Source organism: Balaenoptera borealis (genome assembly GCF_965194805.1).
Source record: "Balaenoptera borealis genome assembly, contig: HAP1_SCAFFOLD_1297, whole genome shotgun sequence".
Lineage (NCBI taxonomy): Eukaryota > Metazoa > Chordata > Mammalia > Artiodactyla > Balaenopteridae > Balaenoptera > Balaenoptera borealis.
Window position 1 is genome coordinate 48968 of NW_028122922.1, and position 13114 is coordinate 62081.

The window sequence follows — 13114 nt, forward strand, 5'->3', positions numbered from 1 at the left end:
TAGGTAATAGCGTGGGAACTGCACAAGCAAAGGGAGACACCGAAGACGACAATGGTAATAGCCGTACTGTTTTCTAATGGACAAAAAAAATGCCTATATTATAAGTTCTATTTCTCCTGCTTTCTGGCAGTATCATGCTCAGAGTGGAGTCCTGGCAAGGAAGTCAGGATACTTAGGTTCTGAAACCTGGTAATGATACTAACATAATGAGAGAACTTGAACAAGTCAACCCGACCTCTCTGAGCCTCAGTTTCCTTACTCACGAAATGAGACTGAGAACATCGAAGTTCTCTAAGGGCCTCCTAGTTCTAAAATGCTTCCAGTCTAGGAAATAGCATAGAAGTCAATACGAGTGCAGGCTGAAGGGAAAGACAGGGCAGGGAGAAGGTTGCTTCCAGCCTAGAGAACAATCTCTGAACCACACCACTTGGCTCTTCTGCCCGTCTGTGCCCAAGATGGGAGCACAGGCAGTTAATAGAGAAGAGTGGAAAACTGCTCAGTCCTTACAGCCATCATCAACTGTCTGATTTTGGGTTTCTCAGGAAGTAGTGATAGTAGAGGTGTCCTGATAGCAAGAACCTTCAGATGATGCCGTTCCTCAAACGTAGTGAGAATTTCTCAACCTCCCTGAGTTTTTCATGACCCTCTTGTTCTTACAGAAAATTTCCAACATCCATCTCTACTTGGAACTCTAAATTCTCTGCAGCATTCTCCTCCTGTGGTGAGCAATGCAACTTCCCTAACACGAAGTGTCTGCAACTTCTCCAGAGTCTCTGCCCCTGCCGTCAGTTCGGCATCGGCTACTGGTACCCCTTTCCAGACACTCATGGGTAGTGCCTACCTTTACCAACATTCTAGCACGACTATGTTATCTGGAGTTACTGACCACAGCCAGATCTCCACTTCAGCTGCTTCCTATCCAGGTGTTCTTGAGTGGGACATCACAGCAAGCACTGAAAAGAATTCTTCTTCACTCGGAGACTTTACTCTGGCACTCACTGACCGCCACACAGCTGCCTCCTCCATGTTTCTGGCAGCCCAGGATGATAAAACTTCAGACGCCAAGAACATGGTCCCTCTACATCCATCGCTTTCTGCCAGCCTTGCTCAGGGAACACCATCTCAGATTCCAAATCAGGGGCAGAGCCGCCTGTCACTTCCCTGCCAGGAAGGAAGCCAGGTATATTACTGTAACCAAGGCACACTGGGGTCTTTACTGTATGGAGAACTTGGCTCCTGCCCGCAATCCTACGGCTCGGCGTCATACACAGGAAGTCGGGCCTCTGGGCAACCAGAAATGGGAATGGGACTGAAGGAGATTCAGCCCACAAATATCCGACCACCAGCTTCCACCTCTGCAGTCTGCCACCCTGTGTCTGCTCAACGCATCACAGAAACAAGTTTTCAAGGTGAGTATAACAAACGCCAGAGAAAGTTGAAGAATGAGGTCGGCATTCAAAAATGGGGTCAAATCGACAGCTGGGAAGGGGTGTAGAGGCAGGTAGAATTTAGATCCTGAGCCTTTAATAACCACTACCTTCGCTCAGTGCCCTCTGTTTTTAGACTCTATATGAGAACACCTAGGGCTTCCCTGGTGGCGCCGTGGTTAAGAATCCGCCTGCCAATGCAATGCGGGGGACACGGGTTCGAGCCCTGGTCTGCGAAGATCCCACATGCCGTGCAGCAACTAAGCGCATGTGCCACAACGACGGAGCCTGCATTCTAGAGCCCGTGAGCCTCAACTACCGAAGCCCACGTGCCTACAGCCCATGCTCCGCAACAAGAGAAGCCACCGCGATGAGAAGCCCGCACACCGCAACCGAGAGTAGCCCCCGCTAGCCGCCAACTAGAGAAAGCCCGTGCACAGCAATGAGAGACCCAGTGCAGCCAAAAAAATAAATACGTAGAATAAATAAGTTCAAACAGTAAATAAATATATAAACATAAATTACAAAAAAAAGAACACCTAATGCAGGTGGGAAGGTGGGAGGGCCACTGTAGAGGTCATCTATGCTACATGTACAAGAACGCCGAGAGCACACCAATCGGTACCACACTTTTCACTGCTGTAGCCGATCGTTCCCCCTGTACTGCCACACTGTAGCACTCCCTTCCCTCATCTACTGCTATAGTCTCTTCGGAAGGTGTTTCAGAACTCTTGTTATGTGAGTGCCAGTTGAACTGTCCTCACTTCCTTCATTTATACCAGGATTGAAGACCTTGTGGTCCGAGATCCTGTCCAGAGAGCAAGCAGGCTAAGACTCTGTCTTTGTTGATGTGTTTCATCAGCAAGGGCTCTACCCCCTCTCCTAGTTCATGGTGTGACGTGTTCTTGGCCTCTCGGGAAAGTGGGGAGAATGGAAAGGACCCTATATGAGAATGCTAGGCTTTGTAAAACATTTCAGGTTTTTAAAAATAAGACTCATTTTGTATTGGACTTATAACAGTCCTATGAAATACAAAGCGAGCCGAGAATCAGCGACAGGAAAGGCTCACCAGTAAGAATTACAACAGTCACCGCTTACCTCGTAGCATAGGGCACTGTCCGTGATCCTTAAGAAGAGTTAGTAGAAATGCCTTGCCCATCTTGCCCCTGAACCCCTTGAAAGGTACATGACTGCTGTGTTGGTGTTTAGGGGGAGCATCTCACTTACCAGGGACTGACTTCTCCCTTGATCCCTTTGTAGGGATGGAGACCTCCCCCCTGGTGATGAAAAATTCCCTGGGATTGCAACCTCCAAGCCAGACGTTTTGTGTGACACAAAGTCAAGAACTCCCCAAGTCCTGCAGTAGCAGAAACAGCCACATACTTGAGAGTAACCCACCATCTGAACTTGGGGACATTTCAGTGACAGCTCCAGTCCAGAGTGCCAGGCGTCTCCTGGCCCTGCCTCCAGCTCCAAGCCAGGGACAAATAGAGAGTAAGCACGTGGATGATATCAAAACCAAGCTTTCAAAGCCTCTGGATGCCTACCAGATCCCAACAGAGAACCAAGATCCTCCACTACTCCCTTTAGGAATCCCTGATATTCACCAGCCGCTGGCCTGCACCGATCCCCTCAGCCAAGAGGAGCAGCCTGGTTCTGAAAATGCTGATCTGGGAGAGAACAGCCGGAGTCGTCAGGACCTAGGGACACTTGAAAATGGGATTGAACCTAGCAGTGGTCTTGCAGACATTACTACACTGGCGGAGGATATTCACCTTCCCCAGCTCTTTAATCCTTTGAAAGATCTTGATCAATCCCAAGGTCCCAACGTGATCAAAGCTAAAGACACCAGAGCCATTAAGGTGAATCAGGTGCAGGAAAAGCCAAGTGTCATAAAGGTTCCCTCTGATCAACCCAGGAAGAACAAACAGAAAGCCTCTGAGCCTATCAGTGGCGCTCCCAAGGCCAAAATCCAGCCAAAGAATCCAGAGTGCCTGTTAGGGGGAGAAGTGGTTATATGCCACGCTGCAGTCAGTGACAGGGCTCCTGTGAACACGGCCAAGCACTCTCAAGGCAAACCTCAGAAAGCTGCATCCAGAAAGATCAGCAAAACTAAGAGCCACGGGCAGGAAAAGACCAAAAGGACCAGAGGGAGAAACAAGGCTGAAGAGAACAAGCAGTCAGGGAACAAAGTCAAGGCAGAAGAGAAGCCAGCAATCCCCCACACGAAGCGAAAGGAACACCAAACTGAGCTTCTCCAACAGAGCTTTCAAAAGCCTCGAACCTCCCTTGGCGTGCGCATGCTGGAGTCTGTGAAGGTTCTTCATGCGCTGGGGAAGAAGAATGAGACGAAAACTGGGCTCTCTTCCTGTCGGCTCTTGGGAAAGTCAAGCAACCCCAAAGACCCCCAGCCACCCCCAGCTATCCAGCCATGGCGGCATACCCCACGTGAGGGGAAGGGTCCTGAGAAAACGCAAGTCCAAGCCCAGAAACCAGACAGCAGTGCTGAAACAGAGTGTCCATCTCCAGCCCAGTATGAGCGGCCTCCTCCTGGGAAGGTCAAGTTGATACCTCTGCCTTTTTCTGCCTGGGACAAGCCTCAAGCTCGACCCGCTCCTCGGAGGCCACAGTCTCTGGCCTCACATCGGCCTGCTGGGGCTTACCGTGCCCAGCCTGGTTCTACTGACTCAGCTCAACCTGCTGCAGTCAATTCATCCCAGCCAGCTCCTGCCTCTTTGCCAGGCCCCGCCAAACCAGCTCAGCCAACTGTGACCAACCCAACCCAACCGGCTTGGCCCAACCATACCCAGCCTCGTGTCCCTCAGTCTGCTGCTCCTAGGCCTGCACCCTCCAAAACTTCATCTGGCGCTCCTCTCCAGCGGGAGCCTGTTCCCCCTACTGTGAATAAGCGCCAGTCCCCACCCAAGCTCCAAACCCAATTTCTACTCCAAGACTTCAGCAAGCAACGAGTTCCATGGAGGGAACCCAACGTGCCTGAGCCAGTCATGTCAAAGCCCATCGAACAAGAGCAGAGGCCAGAGCGAGAGGCCATGAAGAGGCGGGCTCAACAACAACGGGAGAATGCTGCCAGATACACCTCTTCGGGCAAGCTGCAATTTTTCACCGAGAGGGAAAACGAAATGGAAATTGCCGACTACTACGGATACGTCAAGTGAGAGCTGCTAGGATTCTTGGTGCCACCTTGGCTACCAGCTGTTCTTCCATACACAGGTAAGATAGGTATAGAACTGAATAAGTAAATGGAATACAATTAATAGACGAGTAACAAACCTTTCGAATTTTCAGATGCTGCTAACTGGGGCGTGAGAAAGGAAGGACTGAAAGTTGGATGGGAGAATGAAGGAAAGGGGTAAAAACTGAGCAAAGAGGAAGGAACTTGGCCCAGGGCTAGGAAGGCCAAAAGAGACGTATGGATTTAGGAAAGGAAGCAGGAGCGAGGATGAAATGGCAGAAGTAAAAAGCAGGGTCAGAGGTCTGGGTTGAAAGAACACAATTGGAGTAGAGTTGAAGGTGACAGAAGATGAGTCTAGGTTTACTAGGAGAAATAGAAAAAGTCTCTCGGGGACGCTGGCCTTAAGTCTCACAACCACCAGATAGGTATTTCAGAAAACAAGAGGTTCAGGACACATCTCTGAAAGGTCTGAGTTGCCTTATTCAGGTGTGACTGTAGTGGGGGAATAGGGAAATCTACCAGAGAAGTGGCTAGGGCTCAGAGTTATCCTAGGGGCAGCTGACGACAGGGGCAGAGCCAAGGGAACTGCTGGATCAGGAGGCCCACGAACAAAGCAGGGGCATAGCCGCCTGTCACTTCCCTGCCAGGAAGGAAGCCAGGTATATTACTATAACCAAGGCACACTGGGGTCTTTACTGTATGGAGAACTTGGCTCCTGCCCGCAATCCTACGGCTCGGCGTCACACACAGGAAGTAGGGCCTCTGGGCAACCAGAAATGGGAATGGGACTGAAGGAGATTCAGCCCACAAATATCCGACCACCAGCTTCCACCTCTGCAGTCTGCCACCCTGTGTCTGCTCAACGCATCACAGAAACAAGTTTTCAAGGTGAGTATACAGACGGCAGAGAAAAGTTGAACAATGAGGCCAGCATTCAAAAATGGGGTCAAATCGACAGCTGGGAAGGGGTGTAGAGACAGGTAGAATTTAGATCCTGAGCCTTTAATAACCACTACCTTCTCTCAGTGCTCTCTGTTTTTAGACTCTATATGAGAACACCTAGGGCTTCCCTGGTGGCGCCTGCCAATGCAGGGGACACGGGTTCGAGCCCTGGTCTGCGAAGATCCCACATGCCGTGCAGCAACTAAGCGCATGTGCCACAACGAGGGAGCCTGCATTCTAGAGCCCGTGAGCCTCAACTACCGAAGCCCACGTGCCTACAGCCCATGCTCCGCAACAAGAGAAGCCACCGCGATGAGATGCCCGCACACCGCAACCGAGAGTAGCCCCCGCTAGCCGCCAACTAGAGAAAGCCCGTGCACAGCAATGAGAGACCCAGTGCGGCCAAAAAAATAAATACGTAGAATAAATAAGTTCAAACAGTAAATAAATACATAAACATAAATTACAAAAAAAAAGAACACCTAATGCAGGTGGGAAGGTGCGAGGGCCACCGTAGAGGTCATCTATGCTACATGTACAAGAACCCCGAGAGCACACCAATCGGTACCACACTTTTCACTGCTGTAGCCGATCATTCCCCCTGTACTGCCACACTGTAGCACTCCCTTCCCTCATCTACTGCTATAGTCTCTTCGGAAGGTGTTTCCGAACTCTTGTTATGAGAGTGCCAGTTGAACTGTCCTCACTTCCTTCATTTATACCAGGATTGAAGACCTTGTGGTCCGAGATCCTGTCCAGAGAGCAAGCAGGCTATGACTCTGTCTTTGTTGATGTATTTCATCAGCAAGGGCTCTACCCCCTCTCCTAGTTCATGGTGTGACGTGTTCTTGGCCTCTCGGGAAAGTGGGGAGAATGGAAAGGACCCTATATGAGAATGCTAGGCTCTGTAAAACATTTCAGGTTTTTAAAAATAAGACTCATTTTGTATTGGACTTACAACAGTCCTATGAAATACAAAGAAAGCCGAGAATCAGTGACAGGAAAGGATCACCAGTAAGAACTACAACAGTCACCGCTTACCTCGTAGCATAGGGCACTGTCCGTGATCCTTAAGAAGAGTTAGTAGAAATGCCTTGCCCATCTTGCCCCTGAACCCCTTGAAAGGTACACGACTGTTGTGTTGGTGTTTAGGGGGAGCATCTCACTTACCAGGGACTGACTTCTCCCTTGATTCCTCTGTAGTGATGGAGACTTCCCCGCTGATGAAAAATTCCCTGGGATTGCAACCTCCAAGCCAGACAGCTTTCCTATGGAATGACAGAGAACTTGTCAAGGTGAAACACCAGTCTGCGGGAGAAAGGGAAGAAGAGAATGATGGAAATCGTTTCTGGGAAACTATTTTTACATTATGTGTTGTTTGTTCCCGGTAAATAAACTGAAATCTTCCTAACAGTAAAACAAAATCTAAACCACTAAAGCCAATAATACAGGAGTATAACGTTCGAAAAAAATTTCTTTGGCTGCGCAGCATGTGGGATCTTAGCTCCCCAACCAGGGATTGAACCCACGCCTGCTGCATTGGAAGCGCAGAGTCTTCACCACGGGACCACCGGGGAAGTCCCAGGACTATCACTTTTAAAGGAGAAGGTACAAACCCCTCGGTTCTATGAACTGGAGATTTTTAGTAAGAAGTCAATATATTTGTTGTTAGGCACATTTTATGTTAGGCTGTCTCCCTGCACAGGATGCAGGCGCCTTGAGAATGGAAGTCATATCCCTCTATAGTACGTCCCTCTTCTTTCTGCTTTGCAGTTTGCTGCTCCACTTGCTCAACCCCACCTAGTAATAACCTATACTTCCCTTGTTCCTGTTTTCCCATCTGGAAAACAGACAAAAGGCAACCAAACAACGCAAAGGTCTCAACAAATAAGGGATATCCAAAACCAGAGATGGCCAGAACTTCTGTACCCCTGATGAAATAGTCCTCATACAAAACCTGATAATCAAATTCCTTAATGCTAGGAATCACAGTGAAAAATAGTATCTGAACTGACTTCTGTCAGATGAGTGAGAACTAAGGTTAATTCAGTGTATCTGAAGCATAGAAAGTGAGGGCAAAAGTGGCACAAGATGGGACTAGAGAAGCAGAGAGGATTCTAGACCACGCAGAGTCTTAAAGGCCAACAGTGTGTTTTCTATTCTCAAAACAATGCTTGTGAGCGATGTTTATGAGCAACGTTCCAACTTGCTTTGAAGGTTTCTTGTGTGAAGAGTGGATTGGAAGGAAACAAGATATATGGACACTAGTTAGGACCTAATCGCAACAGACAGGCAAGTTCAGTATTAGGAAGTTGAGGAAGAGCTGGCTGACAGATTCCAAAGAAATTCAGGAGATGAACTGAAGCGGGCTTAATGGGGTAGGAGATGGAGGAAAGGAAGGTCTTAGGGAATTCAAGGGTTTACTGCACACATGAGCAAAGTCTCAAAATTAATCATTTGAACGTACAGAGGCGGATCTCCCAAATGACACCGGTTAGGAAGCAACGGTACGCCCTTTAGAATTCCTAGAGACAACACAAATCAACTGTTTCGATGGAAAATTCGGCGGGACTCTTGATTTCCATGGGAATACAGAGAAAAGAGACACTGATCTGGCTTGCAGGTATATTTAGGAAGTTGTTAGCCGGACATCACCTACTAGTATCATGTAAGTAGGCCGTCCGAAGTAGGAAGCTTAGGGGAAAAACCTGGAGGAAAACTTAAAAGCTTAAGCCACACCTCTACACTACACCACCTTTCACAATTTCTTCTCAGATAAGCATCATCCCCATCAGTGAAGAAACTCGTACCTCATAATAGGAAAAACAGGCCTAAAGATTCAATGTGTGTCTTGGGAGGTCCCATCTATGCGATATCTTCCTGGGACCAGAAAAGGCCCCAGGAAGATCAATCTCTGCACCCCTGAAAGCTTACCACCAAGGAAAATGACTAGGTCCATAGATTTCCTCCCTCAAACCAGCTTACCTCACACATAGATCATTAGCAACTCCGCCCTTACTCACATTATCACAGTCACAAGAGTGGTTAGGGAGAAAAGCACTAACCAGGGGAACTAAAACAGAGGCAATCCAGGCCAAGCTGGGCTGGTGGCAGATATCTTGCTCCTTACGCTCGGGTGCATAATGCGACTCACCACAGTGCCTTTTTCACAGACCCTTTTGAACGTTTCTCCACAGAATCCAACAGCTCAAGTTAGTTCATGACGCTTCAAGGTCAACAATCGTCAAGAGAAAAACATGCAATATGTCTTACAATGTTGGATTCCTTACAAACAGGACAAGGAGATAACCATGTAGACAAAACCAGAGCATTTGAAAACATCTGTATTCTACAAACACACCAGTGAATGCTATAAATAAGGTACTATGACATAAAACAAAATGAAAACTAGATGTGAGACTCTTCTCTTCAGTGTACAGACTTCATGGCAGTTGCTGCACACTATCTAGCTACTTAGATCTTTAACTCTCTGTTCTGTTAATACCAAATGAGGCCCAAGTGTGTCAACCTGTTTCCCACAGAAACCAAAAAGTCTACATGCATCTCTTTTCTCCTGTGCCCTTTCACCTTACCTGCTCCCAATTCTCCACCAACGTCCTCCTCTTTCTCTAATTATTCTCCTCTTCATTTTGCTTGGCCTTGCCCCCAAGCATGCAAGACAGAGAGTCCTAGAGGTCCAAGATTCTAGAGTGGCTGTTTGCAAGGCGGAGGAGATTACAGTAACTGCCACACTGTATATACTTCTGTGCAAAGAAAAAGGGACAGTGTTCAGAATGTCTCTCACATATAACAAGAGCTGGAGATGGCAGGATACCTGTGTGGCCCAAGGAACTAGAGCTAGCAAATTATGGGCCAAACAATTGCAACCAAAGGCTGGAAGAGGAAAGGTCTGCAACCAGCTCTGTCTCCTAGCTCTCTGGTATTTGCTGCCAACGGGCAGAGTCTATTTCGTGAAGCATCAAGCACTGAAAAGAAGACTCCTGCTGCTGGAAGTTGACAGGAAGTAACGTCCAATGCAAGATCAAGGCTTGTCCTCGAAGCAATGCCCATAATGGAAGAAAAAAAAAAAAGAGAAAGCGGAAGAGAAATGTTAAGTCGCAAGTCCAACCTGGCCCCCAGCCTAGCCCAGCCCAAGGAAGGTAGGAGTCAAGGAGAAGAAACTAAAAGAGAAGAGCCTTGGACCACAACATTCTCCACAAGGTACACTCAAGAAACTTCACCCTACTCTTGAACCAAGTTACAAAGAGAGCTTCTTAATCCCTACTTTGGCTCCTTAAAAGCTGCTATCAGTTCACTCATTAGACACATCTGATTTCAGAACAACTGTAATAGTTCAAACTAGATGGCTCTTTCCTTCCTAAGGATTATTAATTAAATAAGATCTATATAGCTCTAAGTATATGATACATAAAATAGAATACTCTGTAGAATATAAGTAACTCTTAGTTCAGTGTATTAATGAACGTCTGTAAGAAATGTGGCAATGATTTCCCTAATGGAAGAGCCTGGGGGAGGTAAATCTGTCTTCTAGGATTTCCTCCTCCCCAAAGCTCAGAAACTCAGGTGTTGTTTTAGCTCTCCTACACTCTCTTCACCCAAGCCCGCCTTCCTGTTGGGGATCGGACCTCCCTATTGGCTCTCTCATACCTTTCAACTGCCTGCTTTGTGACATCACTCTCCTCCCAAACCTACTACCACTTGGTAGAGCCTTGGGGTTTCCGTGGAGCTGTTTGGACCAGTAACCAGTGACCTCTGTACTGGACACGTGCGCCGTTCAGCTGCAGCCACTCAGACATCCTCTAGTGTTGTCTCCTCATCCCTTGTACCTGCAGTGGATGCTTCCTCTTCTCTGACCATGTCAGGTAAGAAAAGAAACTTTGGAAAGTTTTGCGTTCGATTTCTTTTGCCCCTAAATTGAGTAGGAGATTCAAAATAGCATGGAATAATGAGGGAAAGTATTGAACTACACGTCTGGAGACCTAATTTCAGTTTTGACTTTGACGTTTACTATCTGTGTGACTTTGGACAAATCACTGGCTGTCTCACAAAGCCTGTTGCTTTCCTTAACTGTTACGTTAGGATACCACATTGGGTTGATCACTCTGATCCCCTTCTTTTCCAGTATTGAGCCTTAAAGGGTACCCATGTAGAAAACGAAATCAGACACTTCTCAAGAGTGTTTCAACAGAAACATAGAAAAGCCAGGGGACATAGAAAACTAGCAATATATACCAAGATGTTTCATCTCTAATGGTCTCCCTCCACTAGGATTTCGACTAGTTGAAAAGAGAGAATAGGGAGAGAGGATGGAGAGTACTGGGCTCTACAGGGAGGCACAGAGTCGAGCGTAAGGAAGTTTAGGATGGTTTTCATTAGCACAGGCCAACAGGCACCAAGAGATGGGAGAAAATGTAAGAATGAAGAGGGAAAGCATAGAGGAGCTCTCAAGAAAAACGGAGTTTGCAATGGAATGCTGATGGGAACCAAAGATTTTCAATTAAAGCAGAAACAGCACAGAGGGAAACCTGCTCAGAGCAGGGCAAAACCAAGTTGATGGTAGCAAACCCTTACATTAACAGACTTAAGAAGGAAAGTAAGGCCAGAACAGGGGATCACCGGGAAAGGCAGCTTATCAGAAAAGTCATACTCCGTTTTCTTTCTTTTATTGCCTCTCTGAATACAGTTGGCCACTTGACAGTTTTGAATATAAACATTTTAGAAATACGTTTTAGAAATGATGCCTCCTATAAACAAGCAACCACAGTGGTTATCTAGGGGGCTGCTTTTCAGTGTTTTATTCTTTCTAATTTTTAAACTAGGTAGACATTTCACCAATTCAACATTTTAAGTGATATCTTCTAAATTGAATCAGAAGGACTATTTTCCTTGGTGTGATATGTAGGTTCTAAGGCAAGGCTGCTTTTCATTTTTACAGTTATTTCCTTCCTAACACAGAGAGCACATTGATCAACAGCCATCGTTCGCTTGTAGATCTTAGCTACCGAAGAAGAAGAAGAAGAAGAAAAAGTCAAGCCCCACATCTCTAATTCCCCCCACTTAGGGAATTCCCTGGCGGTCCAGTGCTTAGGACTCGGTGCTTTCACGGCCAGGGCCACGCGGCGCGGCCAAAGAAACAAAACAAACAAACATCCACGTTTATCGAAAACCATATTGTGGAGTCCTGTGGATTTTCTTACATTCGAAAATCTTTTTTAATTGGATTCTAGGCATGATGGTTTTTTGAGGTTTTGGGATGCCATCTTCTTGGATGCTGAAGATGATTCTAATCTAAGTTCTAGGATAAATCCAAAAACCTTCCTGATACATTTTAAGCTTCCTTTCTGCTTATTATATAAGCTATATTCATTGAAATATATATTTCTCCTAGGCTTAATACCTCTTACTTGCTGGGTAAAAATATGAAGGAGCACAATAATGAAACTCTTTTACACTTATTATTTTGCTGTCTGCTTCGTACCGGTTTTCATTGAAATACTTGTCTATATGTGTTGTGGCTACCTATACATGCACATTTATTGCATTCTGTTGCTTGTTATGCATTTTTTACTGACATACCTTCTCTGTCTGTATGCATTGGCTAGGAATTCATTCACCTCTATCACCTCCATCGTGTTTTCTGGTTAATAGTATTCACTAAAATAGAGTGGGCAAAATTCACTTTCATAATATTGCATGGATGGTACAGAATGCCATTTGTTAGTAAATTCATTAGGCTTCGATACTTGCCACATACCCCAGTTTTCATTAATATCTATGGATTTCTTTTTCGTTAACGTAATATGCTTGTCATGATTTTTCTTTGTCTTTCTAGAACTTATTGTATCTTCCTCCATATAAATCATACGCAATAGATCAGCTTATTCATCTATTAATTATTACTGCTATTATTATTGGTGGTGGTGTTATAACCACTTTATAGGTGAGGAATCTGAAGTAATCAGATAACTTTTCCCTTTCCAAAAGCACTTAAGAAATCCACTTTCGGGTAATCATTTTGAGGTAGGATGAGAAACCGGGCTTGAAGAGGGCAAAAATGACTCTTTCAATTCACCAGTTGGACTGAGCTGTACGTCACCTCTAGGTAATAGCGTGGGAACTGCACAAGCAAAGGGAGACACCGAAGACGACAATGGTAATAGCCGTACTGTTTTCTAATGGACAAAAAAAATGCCTATATTATAAGTTCTATTTCTCCTGCTTTCTGGCAGTATCATGCTCAGAGTGGAGTCCTGGCAAGGAAGTCAGGATACTTAGGTTCTGAAACCTGGTAATGATACTAACATAATGAGAGAACTTGAACAAGTCAACCCGACCTCTCTGAGCCTCAGTTTCCTTACTCACGAAATGAGACTGAGAACATCGAAGTTCTCTAAGGGCCTCCTAGTTCTAAAATGCTTCCAGTCTAGGAAATAGCATAGAAGTCAATACGAGTGCAGGCTGAAGGGAAAGACAGGGCAGGGAGAAGGTTGCTTCCAGCCTAGAGAACAATCTCTGAACCACACCACTTGGC

At 46.2% G+C, this 13114-nt stretch overlaps 1 protein-coding gene across 1 annotated transcript in view; it reads right to left on the bottom strand.

The window, feature by feature from the left end:
* LOC309621572 (uncharacterized protein) overlaps window positions 1-13114 on the bottom strand; it is a gene marked incomplete at its 5' end in the record, with an annotated part of 164993 nt that overhangs the window by 44003 nt on the left and 107876 nt on the right. The window contains one exon of the mRNA XM_082408991.1: window positions 6733-6870. Within this exon, the coding sequence (XP_082265117.1) occupies window positions 6733-6870 (138 nt within the window). The remainder of the gene's footprint in view (window positions 1-6732; window positions 6871-13114) is intronic.